This window comes from Suricata suricatta, chromosome 4, assembly GCF_006229205.1.
Source record: "Suricata suricatta isolate VVHF042 chromosome 4, meerkat_22Aug2017_6uvM2_HiC, whole genome shotgun sequence".
NCBI lineage: Eukaryota > Metazoa > Chordata > Mammalia > Carnivora > Herpestidae > Suricata > Suricata suricatta.
The window spans coordinates 143,219,496-143,242,239 of record NC_043703.1 but is presented as its reverse complement, the minus strand read 5'-3'; the positions used below and the strand labels follow the sequence as shown (position 1 = coordinate 143,242,239).

Below are 22,744 nucleotides of genomic sequence, written 5' to 3'. Positions count from 1 at the left end.
GAATGTCCCAGAGGGAAAGAGGAGACACGTATAGTTTATGAGAAATCTGTCCACTACCATCCACTCCAATCTATAGGCTCGTCATGCTTCTAAAAGAATTTAGGAGCATAACGCTGGTGTTATGATACTGCAGAGTCTCCCATGGGCAAAGCACTTGGGGGTTTCCAAAGCCGCTTTTACAGCTATGATCCAATCTGGTCATCAAAATAATCCTAGGAGATCAGCAGGTCACGTCCCCAGTTCAGTAAGGAAGCAGCTGAGATCCAGGGAAGGCAGCTCGCTGGAAAGGAGCGTGGGGGAAGGCAAGCCCGGTCTCTGCCCTCAGTCCAGGGTCTGTTCACGCCACGCGACGAGTGTGTTGGGAACTGCCTGCCTCCCCTTCCTCTGACTTACTCATTTTCTGACGTGTTTCGATATGTGTTCAAAGGCCGGCAATGGAATTGGCTCCAAACCAGAGGACCTTTCTGATGTCACCACTCAGTATCGAGGGCTGTCATACAGGTAATGTTAACCCTCCCACCCCAAGCTCACTCTCACAACTTGGATGAGGGGGTTGTCTCTTTTAAACACATAAATGCCAAAGAGCAAGGACCTGGTCTGGAAGGGGCTTTCCGAAGGAAAAACCTAGATCTTTCTGCAAAAATGTGACAATAGGGAGAGTGGAGAGGATATTTTATTGTTGATAACTTTTTTTTTCTTTAATTGCACAGAAAAAGAAAACAAGCGTTCTTTTCAGACTCCCAGGTCAACAATTTCAACACGAAATGCCCCCGAAAAGCACAAAGCCTCTGAGTTTCCACCCGCCTGTTGGTTGTATATGTGTGGTGAAGATCTCCGTCTCTTTACTGTCTCTGTGTGTTTATCCATGTCATTCTGTACTCACCCCTCTGCCTTTCCATGTATGTACACATCTGTCCAGAAAACTCTGAAATGCAGCACACCACTTCAGGAGGAAATGGCCAGGACAGACTCCCAGCCCCTGAGCCCTTCCTGTGTGCCTGCAAGATACCAGGCACTGAGGCGGGTGGGCGGTGGGCGAGGGGATGTATCAGAAACATAAGGAAAAGCCATGCTCGATTGGCAAGTGCTATTCAAAAATGAAAGATCCCCACCCGAGGGCTACAGGAAAAGAGAAGAGGGAATAATCAACCTTGCCAGGGGAGTGGAAGGCTTTGCAGAGAAGGTGGGAATGGACAGATGAGCAATTAGGTAGATGAGAACAGGCATTCCAGACGGGGAGTAGAAAAGCTCACGGTGGGTCAGGTGAGCGGGTGGATGTGGGTGGGTTTTCTTAAGTTTCTTTCTCTCCCAGTGAAGTTCGCATTTGTGGATGCTTCACCCACTGTAACAGGCGATTCGCTCAGAATTCAAAACACCTAGAGCAAGGCCAGCCAGGAGAGGGCAGAGTGCTAAGGAGACGTTTTGCATCCCGACAACACACTGGCCTCCTCCCTTTTCTTCCCTGTGAAGTCAAATGGATCATTTCTTCCGGAAAGTGAGAGGGAACAGTGTGGGGATGATTGAGACTATGGGAGTTCTCCGACCAGCTCCCAGGACAGCCCCAGAGAGGAAGGATTTCCTGGGTGGGGGAAGGAGAGAGGACCCTGGGGTGGGGTTAGGGGCTAGCAGGAGGACACCATCCACTGAGGCAAATGCCTCCAGCGCCCGGAGGGGCCCCCTCAGCTGGGTAGAGGGGCTCCAACTCTGAAGCAGAGCCTCGTCTTCTGACCACTGTGCCCCAAATGTTACTGAGGCTGTGAGAAAACAGAAAAACCAGAGGGGAAGAAAGCAAGCAGAGCTTAGGACCTACAATCCAGAAAGGGTGTGAGCTGCCCTGAACTCAGTCTTAGCTGGAGAAGGGATGACTTCAGGCCACAGTGTGGGAAACAGAAAGTAAGGCAGACAAGGGGGTTAGAGCCACACCTGGTGGTGCCGTCTGCAGAAGTGAGTTGGTGTGACCCCCCTCCCCACCACACACAGTCCAACTGAACAGATTCCTGGGCTTTAGATACAAACAGCCAATCTTTAAATGTTTCTCTGTAGCAAGGGGGAAATTCAGCCATTGCTCTACCTTTCCCTACAGCGGAGGCCAGGTGTGGCTTAAAGTTTCAGTCTTCTGTATTCAAGTGGCTGTTGTGTCTTTAAACCCTCTCTTCTAAATGTTTCAAATACCTGCCCACTATCCACATGTGTTAATGACGGAAGCTCTGAGTCAGAGCCTGAGATACAGTTTGACCCTTTGGTAATATATACAATGTTTCCCAAAGAGTGTTCCATGGAACATTAGCCTCCTACATTTTCCTGACAAGGGCAAAATTCTTTGTACTGGGGGGGAGGAGGGGGATGGAACATTACCTATTGTATCCTTCCTCTGGAGAATTCACATGTATGTTAGCACATTAAAGGCTCTGAGAAGCCCTGCAAGGAAGACATTTGCTTAAATTGTATCTATTTAATCCAGTGTTTCTCTTTTTTATTTTTTTTATTTTTTAATGTTTTTTATTTATATGAGAGAGACAGTGCAAGCAGGGGAGGGTCAGAGAGAGAGGGAAACACAGAATCTGAAGCAGGCTCCAGGCTCTGAGCTAGCTGTCAGCACAGAACCTGACGTGGGACTCAAACCCACAAATCATGAGATCATGACCTGAGCCGAAGCTGGATGCTTAGCTGACTGAGGCACCCAGGCACCCCCCAGTGTTTCTTTTAATCCCAGAAATCTTTCTTTGTTCACAATACCAGTTAGTACCTGCCCCACCCTACCCGACGCCCACCCTCACCCCTCCACCCCAGGAAATGTCCATGTAGTATGCTGACCTGAGAAAAGCAATTTTCTGAAGCCATTAAAGCTTCTGGATTGGAAGCAATAGGCAATTAATGATTCCAGGTAAATTAAGAATGTAATTTCAGCCTCTTCCTCCAAGGACACAGAAAGTGGAGAGAGGGAGCTGCATAGAGTTGGACAGGGATGATGACCCAGAATTTTTGGGAGATGGGTTGCTGTGAGCAGAACCTGCAGGAGGAGGCTTGGCTGTGACTATTTACAAAGCCTCTTGATCTGTGAGAGCCATACAGCAAGGACGGGTGCCAGCTTCAGCTAGTTTAACTATGTGGCAGCGCCACAGGTCCTTAGAGCATTGTTTTTTCTTCAGTTCACATTGTTTGCTTATTCAGGGCCACCTGAGTGGCTCAGTTGATCCACTTGATCTTAACTCTTGATTTTGGCTCAGGTCTTGATCTCAGCATTGTGAGTTCAAGCCCTGCATTGGGCTCCATTCTGGCGTGGAGCCTACTTACAATACAAAAAAAAAAAAAAAAAAAAAAGGAAGGAAAGAGAAAGAAAAAGAAAGAAATTTGCTTATTTGGCATCAAAAGACCAAATTAAAATTCACTTACCAAAAAAAACCCTCGCTCTTTTATTAATTACAAGTTCAATCTCACTGAAACTCCTTCCACAAATGTCATTGAGCGTCTACTCTGTAACTCTCTGTGCACTGTGGGTGATGACAGATGAACAAAACCCAGCCTTTGAACTCATGGTTTAATACAAATTACATTGATTGGAAGGATCTCCTACTAACGAGATCTTTCATACAGGTCTATTTTCTTTCATGTGTCACATAGTTCTGATCATAATGAGGGCTTAAATAGTTCTTTTCCTCTATACTTCTTTGGGTAATTCTCTTTTCTTTTAGAAATGTGCACCCAGATTTTTGTAGCCTGTTGGTGTTGATTAGCTCTGGTATTTGTTTTAGAAAAAAGATACTTTTAGACAAGAAATTACAATAGATAGTACTTGATGTCTGTGTTTAGGTATATCTCTAGGCTTGTGTTTATACGTTTATTTTTTTTATGCTTATTTATTTTTGAGAGAGAGAGCATGCAAGCAGGGGAGGGGCAGCGAGAGAGGGAGACACAGCATGCAGTGCAAGCTCCAGGCTCTGAGCTGTCAGCACAGAGCCTTACGCGGGACCTGAACTCACAGACTGTGGATCATGACCTGAGCTGAAGTTGGACTTAACCAACTGAGCCATCAGGCGCACCTCAAGCTGGTTTTTAGTTACCTTTCAAAAGTTAACTCATCCCTCTGTACCTCAGCTTCCTCCTCTGTAAAATGGGGAGAGTCGCATCTACGTCACAAGTTTGTTGAAAGGTGTTTAGGTAACTAATGTACAGAATTCAGTTCATGCTGGGCATGTATACCACCTAAGTGCTTTCCTTCCTGACTTGGTGCAAATAAGAAATAGCTCTTTCTTACCTTTAAATCCTAGATGTGAGGGGAACCAACCCATTGGGGAATTCAGATTTTTTTAGGCTTTCTCAACGTGAAGAGGTTGATGGGTCTGACACATCTTACAGATGCATGGGCACTAGGAAAGGCGGGGTACTCTTTCATAAAGCCTAAGTATTGATTCGGTCTCTCACTGGTCTGCTCACTCCCTGCAGTTCAGGAGGGGACGGCTCCCTCGAGACCGTGACCACCTTACCAAGTAAGTAACCACCAGTGGTGCAAGTCTGTCCACCCATCCCCTCACCCCCGGGCTTCCTGAGAGTGCCTCTCAGCCTGGAAGGAGGATACAGCAACGTCTGTGCCTACTACCACTGAATGGGAGGAGAGACCCATGGACCGGTGGTTGAAGGGGGTGGAATAAACACTGATTAGAAGCCCTGACGCTTGGGTTCAAACCCTGACTCTTCTCTCTGCTTGCCGGGGGACCAAGGGCAAGTCACCAAACATTCTGAGCCTCGGGTTTTTTCAACTGGCCCAGAGGGTACAGAGACAATCCAGTGAGATAGTATTCCCTGCACTGTGAACTGTGAAAGGAAGGAAAAGAAAGGAAGGGAGGCAGGGAGGGAGAGAGGGAGGAAGAAAGAGAGATAGAAGGAAAGAAGGGAAAAGAAAGGAAAGGAAGGAAGGAAGAGAGAAAGAAAAGGAAAAAGAGAAACTGAGAGGCTCTTGCTGCCTTGGTCCACCACGTCATCAGGTCATCTCCACCTCGCCCCAATTCCCGCTGGGCACACCCTCAGCCTCCTGCCTCCCCTCACTGCCTGAAAATGGTAATGAGGCCCACTCTGGGGAGCCTGTACCAGACAGAGTAGATGTCCTGACCTTCCCTCTCAAACTCTCTGTGTCCTATTCACCCCCTTCTCTCCCAGACATCCTTCGGAAGTTTAACAGAAATCTCAGAGGCTACGCAGTGGGCACCGGGAATGCCAGTGACACAAATGCATTCCTCAATCAGGCCATTCCTGGAGCAAAGGCTGGGTATGGCGTTCGGGGAGCAGGGCCGGTGGGGAGAAAGTGGGAGGCACAAAGTCCCCTTTGAGACCGGAATGCTGACCTCCATGTGCAGAGGGGACATTCGCAGCAATGATTTGAGAGGCCTTCAGCCACTCTTCCCTGGCCACCCCTGTGACTAAGGCCACAGCAGGGAGGCGTCAGAGGCTGAAGCTGGGACAGGAGCCCCGTCCCTGGAGGCTGAACTCCTGACCTTGCTTCATGGGCGCCATTTTCTAATCATGCAACGAACCAACTAACCTTATCCAAGTTTTTTTTTTCTATTAAAACATAGTTTTTTATACAAGTAATACACATTCTTTACAAAAATTCTCCTAAATGCAGAAATAATAAAAAACAGAAGTCTATGATAATTTAATCTGCAGTTATTTGTCCTTGAGATGTTTTGCCCCTACAGTGTATCCTTGGTAGAAAAATCTTTTTTTTCTTTTTTTATAGTTTATTGTCAAGTTGGATTCCATATAGCAGCCAGTGCTTATCCCAGCAAGCACCCTCCTCTATGCCCATCACCCTTCTTCCCCTCCCCCTCCCCATCAGCCCTCAGTTTGTTCTCTTGACTCTTGAATACTGAGAACCTTATCCAAGTTTTAAAACTCACCGTGACATAATGGTGCTGGTGAGCTTCACTCTTCCCAAAGCCTCATGAGTGGCAGTGCCAGAAAAGATGAGGGAGTGCCACCATATGAATGGAAAAGCCAGAATCTCCAGCCTTGGAGGTTCTGGAACCACAGGTCATGGCCTGTCCCTCAGCCCGCTATGGAGCTAATAGGAAACGCAGTTGAGAAGCCAGAGGCAGCTAGAGCAGAATGCTCAGCACCACCCCCCCAGGAAGATCTCAGGAGGCCCCTCACTCATCCAGCCTGGGAAGACCCTGCTGGGCAGCAGAAACATCTGGGGACAGATGGACCCACCAGCAGGTCCCAGCATGCTGATGCTATGGGTGCATCTCACCCACGCCTGTAACAGGAGCCGACCTAGTGGGGAGCTTGGGAGGCTTGAGATCAAGGCTTTCCATGAATTACCAACTCAGGCACGAGTACGGTATATATTTATTCCCCACCTCTCTCTAAAAGAAGCATCTAGCTAAGTTTACCAAAAACAGAACACAAGTAACGTGTACATTGCAAAGAAAAATCGCAGCCACTGGTGGCGGGAAGATAGGGAAGAAGCAGCTGTGTCAATATGAGCATTTTTGTAATTATTGTGCCTGAACATCAAACTCTCAGCTTCCTGGCAGCCAGAGGAAAAAGAGAAAGCATGCTAAAGCTTTTCTAGATCTGATTTCAGGGTCTATACCGGTCCTTCAAAGGGGATAAATCGTTTCCTAGCATGGAATCTCCTAAAAAGGAGACCATAAGTAATCAATACAGTGCCCTTGACTACAGCTTTGGACAAATACAAAATTGGCTTTTCAAAGGGCTATTTGTTGTAATAACGTTTCAGAACAGGCAAGGAGCTCCTTGTCCCTGAGCCTCGGGGTCTCTGGCAGTTCATGCAAGGGGATAATGCCATGGAAACCTCCAGTTCAGGCCCTTTAGGAGGAAAAATCCAGGCACCGTGCCTCAGTAGGACTGATTTCCTCTCCTTCTCAGGGAACTTAAGAGCCAAGTCCAGACTCTGGTACAGAGGATGAAAGATGACCATGTGAGTCGGATTTACAGTTATTTTTAAACACTAATTTTCTAACCCACTGAAGTCCCCAAATGGAGTGGTTTGCCATGAAAGCAGTGAGCCACTGTCACTAGAGACATTTAAGGAGTGGTAGGACAGCCCACATCCGAGGCCCTGGAAGAGATTAAGTCCACGGTGGTGGGGGTGGGGGCGTGTCATCACAATAATCTTGAAAGTACCCCCCTCCCCATGCTAAGGTTCTGTGGTCTATAAATCAGCCTGTAAAATTCTTTGAGCTCTGAGATTCTGATCCTATTATTTTGAGTGGAAAAGGAAGTCTTAGAAGGGAAGTCTTAGAGCTGTGGCGTTATTTGCGTGTTTGTTGGAAATCATTAGGCATTTTCCTCCTTCTGTATAGAGAGTGAATTTCCATGAGGACTGGAAGATTATCACAGTGCTGGTTGGAGGCAGCGATTTATGTGACTACTGCACGGATTCGGTAATGGTGGGGGAGGGGGGGCAGCCAGACCTACCTGTTGCTCCTGAACTTGAGAACAGGCCCTGGAACCAAGCCTATGACTGTCCAGCTACACCTGTGTGTATGTGCCTGCACACGGGCACGCGCTCGTGCACACACACACACACACACACACACACACACACATACACACACACACACACACACACACATGTTCCACTTACCCCATGACCATTAGGTTTCTGGCTCCACCTCCACATCCCAGGTGGTCGAGGGGGAGCAGGCAGATGTGGTACTTCTACTCCCCTCTTACAATTCCAGAGAATCCAGAAAGTGGGGAAGCTGTAGACCCCAGCAGTGGGAGGGAGGACGTACTCGTTCCCCTCCTAAACTAAAGCTTGTCTTCTGGCTGGCCCATCTTTGGTGACAGCAAGTAATCAACTGGTCCGATTCTGATGTGATGAGCTGGTCACAACCAGGGGTCTGAGAGAGAAGAAGTCCTTGGGGTGGAGCCAAGGAGCCCTCTCGCCTGAACCTGCCCCTCACCTCCCTCCTGTCTCTTCCCAGAATCTGTATTCTCCAGCCAGGTTTTTTGACCATCTCCGCAACACCTTGGACCTCCTGCATAGAGAGGTGGGTAGGGGCTCCCGCAAGCCGGACACAGCTCAAGCATGTGGACGGTAAAGGTGGATGGGGGCAAGAAGGCGAGATGCCCCCTCCCCTGAAGGAGACAGCCAAGGGCATGGGCTCCCTTTTCTAGAGTTTGGGTCCTCCCCGCAAAGAAGCCTATTCCATTTGGAATCAGCACAGAAGGAACTCAGGCTTGAAGAAAAGTAGGCAGCTCGTGTGCTAATTGTCCCCTCCCGCCACCTGGGACATTCCCTGGGGGCAGCAGCACGGTGGCTCCCAGGCTGGGCCCTGTGCTCTAGGCCGTAGGCTGTATCTAGAGCAAGCCCCTCTCCCGTCCTGCTCCCAGGAGCTCGTTCTCTTTCCACCCCCCTGGCATAGGGAAGGTGCTCCAGCAGCCCAGGCTGGGGGCTGCTCCAACCACTACCTGCTTCTCTGGGCGGCAGAGGCCCCACACCTCCTCCGCAGAGCGGGTCTAGTTGGGCTAGAGGGAAATGGCAAATGGGGCACCTTTCTCAGCACATGTGAAGCTTGCTGACTGACGGGTGAGTGGAGCTGAACCATCAGCAGTTGGACGCCCGTCTGCCATATTGTCTCATGCCAGAAGGGGTCATTCATGCTGCAGCTCGTGCGGGCGCCATCACCTGCAGGGACAGAGGCAGTCATCCTGTGGAGATGCCTTCCCGTGACTCCACTCGGGGACAACTGAACTAGAGTTTTTAGGGACCCTAGAGCTAGTCCCCACTTCTCAGGATCCTAAGGCAGCTTGGGGAACAAGCCCCCAGAGCCCTCTTTCACCTGCAGCCTTGCCCGTAGGTGCCCAGAGCCCTGGTCAACGTCGTGGACTTCATGAGCCCCAGCATCATGCGGCGGGTGTTCCTGGGCAATCCAGACAAGTGCCCCATGCAGCTGGCCAGGTAGGCAGGTGCTGGCTGCCCCAGACAGAGAAGCACCGCTCCCTGGTCTGGCTCACACAGTGGCGACTCGGGGTCTTTGTGACCTGGTGTGTTCGTGTGTCCAAGTCTCTAAAGGGAGGTCTTATGTCAGGAGCACCCCCTTCTGAGAGGTTGGGGGCATGGGCCCCCCTAAAGGAACCTCAGGATGACCAGGAGGATTTTCTGTGACACGAGAGAGAGCCGCAAGGGAGAGCTTGGGCAGGGCAGGGACAAAGGCTCGTGGCTGAGAAACAGTGTCGCCCAGCCTGTGAAAAGAGGAAACGCATAGGGATGTATACATGCGTGGTCAAATTAGAACAAAAGTGAGGAAGTGAGCCACATAATTCAGTTACCTTTGTGGGAAAGAAGCAAATTGGGGAACTTGAGAAGGGCCGTGTTTTGTTTCTGACGCAGGGTGAGAGGTACACAGGTACACGTTTCATTAATCTTCATGCCTTATATGTACATTTATTTATGTAACAAATAGTTTTACAGGACTGACTGTGTTCCCGGCACCATTCTGAGTGCTCTAGAGATAACATCTGTTTTAACATTAAGTGCGTTTCATGAGCATGACATAATTCATGGTGAAATTCATTCGGATTCATCATGAATTCACAGTTCATGATGAAGGGGGATGCAGTGAGACTCTAGTGTGAACTAAGGAAGTGTCTGAGGGCATGAGCATCAGAGGCCCCCAAATACAGGCTCCAACACCAAGGTTGCATTTTAACTTTATCCCTCAGAATTAAACACTGAATTTTCATTGCCTAAGTTCCTTTGTTTGGCATAACTTGCCACAGGCCCCGGTGCTGACAGATACTGGTCCTCTATCAGTATGAGAGGGTGCTGGCTCACGTGCGCTTGGGCCTTTGTTCCATCCCTGTGTCAGGCCGGGGCACCTACCCCTGAGAACGGGTGTTGGAGCTGCAGGGCCCATGTGCTCCTAAGGGGGCAGGGGTGGGGGCTCAAGCGAGCAGACCCGGCTCCGACCAGAGCTTCAGCGCCGGTCCTCCTGCCTCCCCCTCTTTGTACAGCGCTTTGTGTAACTGCGTTCTGACCCCTCGGGAGAGCTCCCAAGAGCTGGCCAGGCTGGAGGCCGTCACCCAAGCCTACCAGGTGAGACCAAGAAGGGCAGCATCCGGGGTGCCCTGTCTCTACTCAGTCGACACACCAGCACTCAGGGAAGGGAAGAGCTGACTGGAGTTTGAGGACATCACTCTTCCCCAGCTGGCTGAAGTGTCTCAGGGACCTCGGTTAGGGTCATCCCCAAGGGATCCAGGTGGCAAAGCCCTTGTGGCCCAGTTGCCCTTGACGTAGCCCAGTGCTTGGCCTGAAGAGCTCCGTAGCTCTGACCTCATAGGTGGCCCTTTTCCTCCCCTGCACCCCGGAGGCCCAGGTGCCCCCGTTTCTCCCCCAGTGCACCCCACTTCTCAACCTGTAGACCGCGAACAGCGAGGTTATAGGCCCTGAGCCTGAGGCCCCCTGGAGACCCTTCTCAGGTTTTTATTCCTTGTGGGACTTCCTGCCTGGCTCTTCAGACCTCGCAGTTCCCTTAAAACAAAACAAAAACCAACCTGTTTCCAGTTCTCTGGAAAGAGATTTGCAGTTGCATGTGTTTGTGTTCTCCAGGGAAGGGCTGAGTCACCCTCGTGCAGGGAGATGGGGGCAGGGATACGGCCCACCCCTCCCTTGCTTCCCCCATGGGGCTGTCGGGCCCCCCAGGGCCTGTGTGCAAAGCCCCTGCGTGTATCCACAGAGCAGCCTGCGTGAGCTGGTGGAGTCAGGCCGCTACGACACACGGGAGGACTTCTCCGTGGTGCTGCAGCCTTTCTTCAGTAACATCCGGCTCCCCATCCTGGCGGTATGCTCCCTGCCTGCCCCGGTGGGGCCCCTGGGGGGTGGAGGAAGAAATTCAAGGCAGAGTTGCCAAGCGCTTTCAGTAGAGCATGAATATGATGGGGAAGAGGCAGGCAGCTCTCCAGATGCTGGTCTGGTCGTACAGCCTCCTTGGGGACCTGAGCTATATTCCTAGAGGCAGCCGATGGGGGATGTTCTCATTAGGACTCATAGTGACCTCCATTTTATTGAGCACCTAGTACGTACCAGGCCCTGTGTTTGCCATAGTAAACTCTTCACAACTACCTTTGAGAGCAGTGTCTTCATCCCCACATGACCGAGACTCAGAGGTGTGAAGTATCCTTCCTACAATCAAATAGGGAAGAAGGGACAGAGAGGCAAGATTTGAACATATTCAACTTCAGATTATTTACTTTCTGCCACACACAGACCACCAAAGTAATAAAGGAGGGTTCTGGGTAATGGGTCTCCCACCCCCTGGCCATGCTCTCCACCTGACACACTGAGCCAAAGAGCTCTGTGTGTGCCCTGGGTGGGGACTTGGTTTTCTCCGCGTGGGCCTCCATCCTGAGGGCCTCACCTAGTTGGAGGGGAGCTAGAAGAGGCCCTGAACGTCCCTGATCACATCAAGAGAGAGGAGGGTGGTGGCTTTGCCTAGGCCTGCCCCAAAGCTCTGCCCTACTCTCCCCACCAAGGCCACTGGAACCAGCTGACCAAGGCCTGGGAAGTAGCTTTTCTTAGCTGACTTGCCAAGACTTCCTCAGGGAGTAGGATCTCATTCCCTCAACCACAGCAATGGGCTAATGTACAACTGTGCCTAAACATAAATGTAACACTTTTTAAAAACATTAAATAAGTGGAATTGTGGGGCCAGAAGAGAATGGGGGGTGGGGGTCACCCCAGGCTGTTGATCTGTGGGACTGCTCTTACCTCCCTCTTGAGGTGGGCAGACCTTGCAGAAGACCAATGGCTTGGAACTTCCCCCACAGGGAGGAGGGCACCGAGTGGGCAGTCCCAGGGGTCAGGCCGATCAGCTGCGGCCCCCTCTTTACCCTCCATATCAAAAGGATCTTAAAATCCATTTCTCTTTTTCAGGATGGGCGCCTGGATATGTCCTTCTTTGCCCCAGACTGTATCCACCCAAGTCAGAAATTCCACTCCCAGCTCTCCAGAGCCCTTTGGGTCAATATGGTAATAAAATAAGTGGGGTATCTCTGGGTCTCGAGGGCTCTCGTCTAGCAAAGCACCAGTATCTATAGAACGGGGCTTGTTCCTGGCCTCCCTTCGCTGGTGCGGTGTAAAGGAGCAATGGCTGGCCAACTGTAGAGGTCTATAGAGCCCAAAATATGGAGTCCTTGGGATTTTCGGATCAACTTCACTCTCTCCTTTGTGCTTTGAGCTGTGAGGAAGGGGACTCTGAGGAATGCCAGGCAGAAACCCTCACGTTCATTGAACATGTTCTACGTGGCAGCAGCTGGGCGAGGCGGTGTGAGCCATGTTATCTAAGCCTCTCACCAGCCCTGCCAACCAACTCCTAGGAGTTTATGAGGGAGCCGAGTCCTCAAGACGCAGAGACACTTGTCAAGTACCCCCCAGCAGAGCCAGGAGAGGAAGCCAAGCCCCCTGACATCAAGCTGTGAGCTCTCCCCATGCTAGGTGCCACCAGGGAATGGTCACTTCAGCGGCAGCAACTCAGAGCGCCTGATCTCTCTTTTCTTCCCCAATAGCTTGAACCGCTAGGAAGGAAAACGGATACCCTGGACCTGGTGGCAAATCTCTCCCTCTCCTGCCCTTCTCAGGTAACGTGGGAAGACCTGCCTCGCCCCTCTCCAGACACCAGGGCTCAGACCTCGCCCTCCCCGGATCCTGGCCCACTGCCCCTCCCCTGGGAACAGGAGGATGGTAGAAGGAAGGAAGTGGCTGGGAACTAGGGCAGAGAAAAGGGCACGGAAGCCCTTCTTTGAGAAAACGGGAGAAGCAGGTGGGGAGGGGAAGGCTGGGCCCAACCAGAGGCAGAGGATCAGGGCGAGGGCTGTGGGTCTTGAGAAGGGGGGGGGCGGTGAGGGGCAAGAAGCCAGAAGTGTGGCGAGAAGGCTCATTTTAGCAACAATGCTGGGGGCCGCTGGGAAAGTCTGACTGCGGGTCAGGAGCCTTTGTGAGAAGCCAGATGTCTCCGAACTTGTGGTTAGTGGTCTTAGAGCCAGAAGCAGGAGCTCCCAGCAGGGACAGGGTCAAAGAGGAGAGTGACAAAGGGCACTGGGGAGCAGTGCAGAGGAGGGGCAAGTAAGACTGCCTTGCCACTGGGGCAGGACTCAGCTCAGGGCTCCTTTTAAGGAGGGAAATGTTAAGTGGTTGTTAAACTCGATTTCAGGCCTAGGGTGGGGGCAGGTTCCCACTCCCTCAGCTCCCTTTCCTAGGCCCTGTCTTAATGGCTTTTTAACCAAATAAGGAGGAAGCCAGAGGGCCCTGGGGCAGCCAGTGGTAAAAGCAGAAGGGCCTGACCCAGGCTGGGAGGGCCGGGTTTCCCTGCTGGGCCTGGCTGCCTCACCCTCTCCTGCCCTGTGGGGCTGAGCAGGAAATGGACCCACAGCTCCCCCATGTGTCTCCTAAGGCTCCAGGGAATGTGGGCATCCCAGCCCACACCCACGCTCCCTGTCTGCTGCCTCCCCTAGCCCAGCCTCATGCCCCATCAGGAGGGCAAGGATCATAGGAAGGAGGGATAGGGAGGTGAAGACAGTGAGAGCAAAGGACTCAGTTGCTGGGTCTAGTGCTTGGAGCAAAGGAACAGTCCAATGATGCAACACGATGCCTCTAGTTCAGTGGTCAGATCGGCACAAGGGCCAGGGGCAAGGTCCCAGAGGGAGGTCCCTACTGTGCCAGGTATAGACTGTTTAATTACTAGGTCCTGAGCATGTCCAGGAGTTTCTAGGGGAGGGGACAGGCAACCTACATAATTGGGGCATTTGGGGACTCAGAGCTGTGGCTGTGCACCATACCAGAGATATTTCAGCATTTTAACAACCTGTATGGCCATCCTGAACATCAGCCGTGGAAAACCCTCTCCCATCTATCTATGGCCCTTCCATTAAATAGTAAACGTAGTGAGCCCTCATTTGCTCTTCCTCTCCCCAAACATTTTATTAAGTACAAGGTTGGAGCCTAGGTACTGGGTCAGGGAGAGCTCGATCACCATGTACCTCAAGGGGGACCTGTGCCACTCTCTGCCCCGAACCAGGCAAGGAGCCCCAAAAAGGTGCCACTCCAACTGGCATCCCGGGCCACAGTGGGCTCCGCTCCTCCTTCCGGACTGAGCCTGAGCCATTGGTAAGCAGAAGAGAGCAAAGCCAGCCTCTTGGAACTCTAGAAGCCCAGCCTGGGAGAAGCGGTTGCCAGGCAACCCCAGAGCCCATTCCAAAATGATCCATCTGTTGGCCAGCCCCCTTCACCACACCCTGCACCCTGCGTTCCTCACGTCCCATCTGCTCCCTCCCGGGTGCCTGGGAGCTATATAAAAGTCCACCAGCATCTCAGTGTGAGCTGACAGGGGCCAGGCAGCACATATTTTAGTCCTAGCTGTGTCTAAACATAGAGGCAACAGGCAGGACCCAGCGGGGAGGAGGGGGCTGGGATGGATGGGAGCACTCGAGAGCTCTCTCAACCTCCTCCCTGCTCCTCCCCCTGCCCTAGGCAACCTCAAGTGCATTCTGCCAGGCGGGTCGGGCACTTAACAGCACTCCGGATTTCTGTCAGACTTTTGGACAAATGATCTTCCAGCCAGCTTCTGATTAGCCACTCTGTAGACTGTGACCACTGTCCCCTTTCTGCTCTCCTTGCCTCTCTGCCCACACCCTCCCTGACCCAGGGCAGCCTCTGTGGCTCCTCTTCAGGCTTTGAAGGAGCCAGCTGAAAGACCAACACGGTTCACTCTCTGTTCTTCTTCCTCTTGCCCTGTCTCCACATTTGTCAGTGTCAACCGCCGCCTCCGTGAAATTCATCTCTGCCCGCATTCATGGAGACAAAGCCACCATGGTTGGGCTGTTTTTCTAGTCACTGTCTCTTGTCTTGAAAATGGGCCCATTCTCCCACTTTCCTGTCCCACCTCTATTCTCTTTCTCTCTTTATCTCTCCACATCCCCTCACTCTGAGATTTGTCCATTCCCACGGTTTCCTGTTAAATTTCTGTGCACAGGCTGTGTCTTCATTTCCGCTTTCTTAAACTCCAGCTCTGTTCTTCTAACCCTGAAGAGATGTGTCCTGCTGAGATGCGCTGGGTGGTATAGAGGTTGAAAAAAAGGAGAGATCTGTTCTCTTCTACTTTCTTTACTGCCTAGCGGGGCTTCTATTTTGAATTACGTATGGGGGACACTTTTGAATGCTTTGGACTTCTCAATCCTGCCCCACCTCACCATCACCCCAAACTCAGCAGACGTCCATCCAAAAAAATAACTTTTGAGTAAGAAACGTCAAAATAGGAACCAAATATTTGTCTCCCCAAACTGATCCTTAGGACTTCCCTATTTCTGTTCATTTTGTTGTGGTTTTCACAGGTCTGTGGGGTGGGACCTCGGGTCCCCCATCTGTCCCCTTTTCCTTTCCTCCTGCCACCACCCCCGTTCACATCCTCATCACTTTGTGTGCTAAACATCACGTGGCCCTTCCCACGATAACACAACAGAGAACCCTATAGCCTTAGGACCTCAGCGGGGGCGGGGGGGGGGGCTTGGCATCCTCTAATATGTCTACTATCCTCTAATAACTGAGTTATTCCACCACATCCCTCCCAAGGCGTCTCTACGGCAAACTTTCATGCTCTCAAGGCCACACCTTTTAGACTGTCAAGTGGCTGCCCATTAACAGGTTGTGAAATCAGCCTAGTTGGTCATGAACCAGCACGTTTGGAATGGGATAGGACTGGGTAGAGATGCTGAGGGCATTCCGTGTAGTACTGTTATGTCCTCCTTCCTGTCACTAGTGCACATGCGCACGCATGCACGCACACACACACACACACACACACACACACACACACACCCTGCACCACCCCTCTTCTCATCTCCTTATCTCAGAAAAGCCTTCCAAACCCTGCCTCGTGTGGTAGGTATGCCCTCTGGAATGCAGGCCCCCTTTGGGTAAGTGCCTAGAATTGACTGTACATTCCTCGTTTGGCCTGAGCAACACAGGACAGAAGAAAATCCCCACTCCTTCTCTGCAGAACCTCACACCTAGTAACACAGCCAAGACGAACAGGACCTTCCCTGTAGCCACTGACTCACGTTGCTGACTCACGACAGGTGGCTGTCCTGGCACGGACCACCCCAGGCAGGCCATACCATCTCTGCGTGGCCCTACCTAGGAGAACACACGCCCTGGTGCTGGCATTCGATCAGCTTCACTTTCTACCTACGGGCGCTACAGATCTAGCCTGCGATCAGTCCCTTTTCCACGTTATCGGCTCCACTCTAGGCCCTTAAACCGCTCTGACTCACACATGGACTATGTGGCCAATGGTCAATAAAACAAGCCCCGGGCACCCCAGGCTACCTCTCTGCCACTGCTCTGGACCTGTTCTCATTGTTCCTGCTCTGGCTTCACTTGCCACAGCATTCCAATGACTCCTTAACCTCCAACCCCTCTGACTCAGTCTCCCTTTTCTGGCTCCTCCCCCAACCTTTGTGCCATGTGACCAAATCAACTCTGCAGTTTGACTTTCAGGACACCCAGAAGGGCAGGGTGAGTCTTTGCCCCCTTGGTTGTCCCTGTGCTGGCCATTCTGGGACTAGCCTCAGCCCCCAGACCCTATACCCAGTCAGGTCTCCCTTGACACAGTAGGCAGAACCATTTGTGACCCTCCATGCATGCGCCAAGTGTCCAATTTGAGGTCCATATATCTCCAGATCTTGTAGCCATTCCTCAGCATTACTGCACTTACTGGACCCCCTGGTCTCTGAGGCTTCACAGCCTCACAGCATCTCGTGTTTTCTGCCTGACTGGGTTGTGAGCCTCTTTGTATCCTCCCCCTCATTGTACACCTAGAACAGGGCTCTGAACACATGAGGTGCTTACACACGTAGGTCACCTATGTGTAGAATGCTCCCACCTTGCCCTCCTCAGATGGTGAATGCTCAGGGACTGCTAAGAATATCAGCTGAGACAAGCCCCGTTAGCCATGGTGACATGCCGCTGTAAGCCCTCCCTGGCCTTGCCCTTGGCCGTGAGGACTCATCAGGCTCATGTTTCAGCAAGGAAAGCTGAGACTCAGGAGGAGGGAGAGTGTTGCACATGTAGACTTAGTCCTCCCGGGCCACTGCTGAGTCCCTCTCTTCCTCTTCCTCTCTGCCTGACCAGCAAGCTCTTTCACTGGCCTGACCCTGGTGTGAGGAATAGAACTAGAAAGGCCTATCTGGTCAGACCCTGCTCTGCACTCCCTACCTGCTCTCTACCTGGACTAGGTCCCTCTCCCCATACTGGACCTCCATTGCTCCTCATCTGTAAAATGGGGGCTTTCTGAGTTGCAAACTCAGAGGCCAGGCCAGGCAGGACCACGGTTGGGTGGATGGGACTAGGTACGGGACAAGAGGAAGTAGGAGGGCTGGAGCTAAAGACTGTGTACCTCTTCTTAAATGGTTCAGACTCTTCTCTCCTCCCCACCCCCCTTCTTTTTTAACGCCAATCAAGCCAAACTAAAGCAGAACAAAACAAAATGTCTTCTGGCTAGATTTAGCCCATGGGCAGTTTTCAACCCCTGGAATGGATCCTTAGTGACCCCCTTCTCCAACATTCTGGCTCTTCCTTCTTATTCCCATTTTAACCTAAATGTTTAGACCATCCCACCAAGCACGGCTTGTGAAAGTGTTGGGGGCCCTGGGCTACTTGCTAACTCCTGGTCTCAGGCTTATTAACTTGTTCTTGCTTCATATCATTTTTATATTTTCTCATTACTTTGCTTTTCCCCTGTTTCTCTTTTGCCTACTTCCTTCTTCCTGCTTCAATTAATCTTCACCTGCAACTGAATGAACTTGGATCTTGACTGGGCTTGGGAGAAAACCAATTGTGAAATAGGTGAGGAAATGAAGAGGACGTTTCATGATAAAAAATATGGCCACAATATATGAAGCCAACCTGAAAGGAGTAAGACACAAACTTCAAAGCAGGCAAGAAAAAAAATTAAAATTTTTAATAATACTTTCTGAAAAAGAAAAAATATGCTATAATGTGAATCTCTTGTAGGAGAAGGTACAAAGGAAATAAAATCGATCCTTCTGAGGATTAGGTAGCTAAATATTCCATTGCTAGGGTGAACACCAAACCCTAGAACCGCGAGAAGAACATGCACAGAACGCTTTTGAGGTCTCTCCACCTCCTGCCAAAGCTGTTATATAAAACCCTTTAGAGAATGAATTAAATTGGGTTTATACAGTTCTTACTATTGAAACGCAGAAAAGTCATGTTAATACATCAAGAAGATGGCATCGTTAGTCCTCTTTCCTAAGTAATCTCTCAGGCTGTTGAATAAGCTCTCCCTGTGGTCTCTGTTCTCTTTTAGGATGAGCCCTTCCTGAGAACTGCCCAGAACAGCAACTACACCTACCCGGCCAAGCCAGCCATTGAGGTAACCCCTGACGCATGTCTGCCCCTTGCAGGGACAAAGCATTTCTACCTGCCAGTGACTCAGGGTGTGGTATGCTTTTCAGAGTCTGAGCTTAAGCAGAAATGCACCCTTCTTGCCTACTGGAAATTGGAATGTAAAAAAAAAAAAAAAAATTCCTGAACCATGAAATCCCAGGTTTGTCCTAACATGTTCTCAATGGCTTACTGACATCAACGACCAACTAGAGGAAGTACCAGTGGATTGGTTTTCTTGAATCTTCGCACAGACCGCATTTCTGATTAGGCAGCTCAGCTTTTCACGCAGGGGTGAGGGGGAGGTGGTGGGTTTGATGAGCTATAGACTTCCGGTAAGGTGGAAGCTGAGTGGGCAGAGCCTCAGTTCCAGCCTCAGTTCTTCAGTTGGGCTGGGCCCAACAGGAAGCTGACACATATCCAGGTGCGTCCCCGAGGCTTGTCTGATTCAAGTCCCCCATTCTAGCTCCGAGGAAGCCCAAAGGTTCAAAGCCCATGGTTTTAAGGACTGCTTACTCCAAAGATGGCCTGAAGGACTCTGGACCACACCAGGCTTTGCTGTGCAGGCCTGGTCCAGACTAGATCTGTCAGCCACCAGCACAGGGGCTCAACCACCAGCTTCAGCTATGCACCTATGGCATGTCTGGTCTTTTGCTAGAGGCTGGCTAGAGGGAATTCAGAGAAGTATCAGACCTAGTCCTGGCCTTGAGGAGTTAGAGGTCATTCCACACTGAGCACTTACCATGTGCCTGGCAGTGCTCCGGGGAAACAGAGCAATAGGCCAGACAGATGGATTCCACCCCTCAGAGAGCTTACAATCTACTGGAAGAGGCATCTAGTAAGTAGCTCTACGTATCATTTCTGCTGTGAGAACAGCTCTACCGGAGGTGATTGGAGAAAGTGTGATGAAACGAGAGAGGGGTGGCAAGTTTCAATGAGCTGGCTGGGCTGGGCCTCTCTGAGGAGGGGAGCTAGGAGCTGCGACGTGCATGACGAGGAGACCCTGGCCATCTGGAAAGTCAAAGCTGGAGTCCCAGGCAGGGCCAAGAGTGCAAAGTCTCAGAAGTGGGGCTGAGATGGGGGATTGGAGGAAGAGAAAGAAGGTGGGAGTGGCTGTGGGCATGTGAATAAGGGGGGGGGGGGGGTGGTGAAACCAGGAGGGTTGTCAGGGCCCAGGCCACACTGAATCTGAATTCCTGAGGAAGCAGATGAGGCTTCAGGTAGAGAGACAAGAGAAGGCATTGGATCTTCTGGGAGAGGGGAACACAGTCTGGTCCATTAAATTAGAAGATCTCCCTGACTTGTGTGGGAAATGGATTGAAAGCTGCAGGAGGGGCTGGAGACCTTTAATAAGCAAACTGAAGCGCTGAGGCTTAACTTACATGAAATGCTTGAAAGAACATCAGATGCTAAGCTCTGGGGAATGAGCATGTAAGACCACTGTCCAGCTTTCCTGGATTCTCTCAGGCTCCCATTAGCCCAACGGAGGCTTGTCCTAGGCCAGCCATGGACCAAAATCTGCCATAACTGAAATGTCAGCTGCATCTGGTCAATGAGGCATTTATTCACTGATTGGATTCTTGAGTGGAGCAGGTACTATGCTAAGTGCTGGGTAGATGGAGGAGCAGAGTGAGCTCTGCCCGCCATCTTGGATCTTACAGTCTCATGACCCTTTACTTCTGCTGCTAAAAATTAAAACCTAGGACTAGAAAGTATTATTTTTTCAAAACCTTGCCATTTACATAGCCACGGACAGGCATCATCAACATTACCTGGAGACTTGTTGGAAATGCTGAGTCCCAAGTATCACCCCAGTCCTACCGAATCAGAATCTATGTTTAACAAGACACCTCCTCCACCACCAGGGGATTCGGTGCATTGGGGCAGGGGACAGCCTGTGATTCTTCCCTCGTGACAGATGTGCATGCTCAAAGTCCAGCCTGCATCGGTTTCTCTGCATGGAGCAAGCTTGTCTCTGGCTCATCGACTAACTGAGATATTTCTAAAGGGTGCTCTGGCTATAGAACTTTTTTAAGCTGCTTTTTCTCTGGGTCTTTGTCAGCTGCACACACAAGATGTTCTTGACTTCAATAGAATTTCCACATCAGTGTGATGAATTGAGCAACCTCTTGGGATAAACTAAAACTATATCAGATTTAAACAAATAATATTTTAAAGAGGTTGCATTGTTGCTGCCTTGGAAAAGGAGACTTTTCAACAAGGCTTGTCTTTACCACCTGCTGACAAAACAGAAGAGATGAGTGTCTGAAGCCTCTGGCAGTCACCCCCCCAGAGAATCCATCAATACCCAGTCATCCCCTGCTTGCAAAGACCTACTCTGCGTGCAGCACTGGGCTTGTCCTTCAGATCCTCCTGGGGACGTGCAAGTGTTTGGGACTCTAGGGAAGAGATTATTTCTCCTCCAGTGTACTGATGCTGGTCACTTCTGTGCCCTGTGCTTCCCACCCCATCCCTTCCTCCAGCACCTGGAAAATGTGCTCTGGAGTCTAGAGACCAGAGAATCTGACCAAAGGCATCCAGGTTATGGGCATTAACTTATACACACACAGGAAACTGGTTGGCTATTAAGTTAAATATGCAAAAGTATATACACATGAGCAGAAAAGATATGCAGAACCCAGGAATTTCACAATGGTAACTACTGCATGGTATTCTCCTAAAAATACCCTAATATTGTTGTGGCCCCAGCATTGTAATCAGTGCCCATTGGCTGAATGTTAAACAGCAACTCCAAAACCCATGTGTAGTCTTCCATCAGCGCATCCGAATCTGTGTTCCTTTGGGAGGCCACCTACAGGACTATTTTCTGCCCCCTTTGCTGCGACAGCTGGCTCCACGGAACAGTGTAGTGGGTGGAGCTGGGAAACACTGAGTACGCACGCGTGTGCCCGCCCATTATGTGTTTTGTGCAAACTGGTAGACACCCACTTTTCCTCTCTGATTTCCCTCTCAGACCATCTACAGTGGATAGTTCCTGTCCACATGCGATTCCCTGTGGGAACACAGTTCTAGCCTGCACCAGAAATTGCTTAGCCAGTTCTCCCTGGACTAAAGCTAACCCTCCCGTATAATTGTTGTCATCTTTCCTCCTGTTGATTTAGAACTGGGGCAGTGACTTCCTGTGTACAGAGTGGAGTCCTTCCAACAGTGTCCCCACCTCAGGTGAGTGAAAACACCATCATTACCTTCTTCAGTTAAGGACTTTGCTAAGTGTCATGTTGTGAGGACACCCTAAAATACACCTTGGAGCCCTAAGCGGACGTCACTGATTCCCATGCAGTGAGGATCTAGATCCTGGGCAGCCCACGAAAAGCTAGCAGGCAACCACTGCTGGGCTCCCGGGCCTCTCCACACATCACACTTTTTTTGAGAGAGAGAGACAGAGACAGCAAGCACAGGGGAGAGGCAGAGGGAGAGAGAGAGGGAGAATCCCAAGCAGGCTCTATATCCAGCATGGAGCCCGATGTGGGGCTCCATCTCAAACTGTGAGACCATGCCCTAAGCTGAAATCAAGAGTCAGATGCTCAGCTGACTGAGCTGCCCAGAGCAAGCTCCTCCTCACTGTTAGCCCCAGTGGCAGCCCCTCAGGCTTCCCTGCCCAGCAGGGAAGGTGCCGTCAGGGCTCAGAGCCCCATCTGCCTCTGCTCAAGGCTCCTGCAGCCAGCACGTTCCTGGACTACCCCAGTAGGTATGGGGCTCCTCTCAGGATGGACAATAGCCATCAGGCCCATTACCCTCAGTGCCTTGGTTACTCCAAATAGATGGAAGAGGCAAATATGTTAAGTCTTAGGCTGGAAATAAATATAAGAGGGACCTGAGGGACTGTAGCAGAATCTCCAACCTTATACTTTAAAAGGAAGTCTTCCCCTGATCATGTCTTTTTGTCTGTCTCCCCTAGTCCATGAGCTCCGGCCAGGAGACATCAAAGTGGTGGCCGCAATGGGTGACTCGCTGACTGTGAGTGCTGAGCCGGGAGGGGCACAGGCATCCCCTAACCCAGCCAGGGCCTGTGTAGAATGCACAATTTCTCCACACTGGCTTTGCATTCCGCACTTAACTGAAGTATTGAGAACATACCCATATCAGGCACTGAAACCCAGCCAGGCGGCCACAAGACCTCACCAGACAATCTAGAATGCTCTCCCCTCTGCCCTTCCACAGTCCTGCTCAAACACCACGTCTTCCATGAGGTCACCCCTCCATCCCTGCTACCCAACTGTTCCCAACCATTTCATCTGTGAGTTACGGCGTAGTTATCTGAGTTATCTGCACACTACTTAGCACCCCCTCACCCCA

At 50.9% G+C, this 22,744-nt stretch overlaps 1 protein-coding gene across 1 annotated transcript in view; it reads left to right on the top strand.

Moving 5' to 3' along the window:
- Nucleotides 1-22,744, top strand: part of PLB1 (phospholipase B1) — an 89,245-nt gene that overhangs the window by 46,379 nt on the left and 20,122 nt on the right. The window contains exons 25-38 of the mRNA XM_029938560.1: nucleotides 428-501; nucleotides 4,444-4,487; nucleotides 5,155-5,263; nucleotides 6,889-6,940; nucleotides 7,326-7,406; nucleotides 7,953-8,018; nucleotides 8,829-8,929; nucleotides 9,985-10,066; nucleotides 10,707-10,811; nucleotides 11,903-11,998; nucleotides 12,535-12,606; nucleotides 18,351-18,416; nucleotides 21,550-21,610; nucleotides 22,347-22,405. Of these exons, the coding sequence (XP_029794420.1) occupies nucleotides 428-501; nucleotides 4,444-4,487; nucleotides 5,155-5,263; nucleotides 6,889-6,940; nucleotides 7,326-7,406; nucleotides 7,953-8,018; nucleotides 8,829-8,929; nucleotides 9,985-10,066; nucleotides 10,707-10,811; nucleotides 11,903-11,998; nucleotides 12,535-12,606; nucleotides 18,351-18,416; nucleotides 21,550-21,610; nucleotides 22,347-22,405 (1,068 nt within the window). The remainder of the gene's footprint in view (nucleotides 1-427; nucleotides 502-4,443; nucleotides 4,488-5,154; nucleotides 5,264-6,888; nucleotides 6,941-7,325; nucleotides 7,407-7,952; nucleotides 8,019-8,828; nucleotides 8,930-9,984; nucleotides 10,067-10,706; nucleotides 10,812-11,902; nucleotides 11,999-12,534; nucleotides 12,607-18,350; nucleotides 18,417-21,549; nucleotides 21,611-22,346; nucleotides 22,406-22,744) is intronic.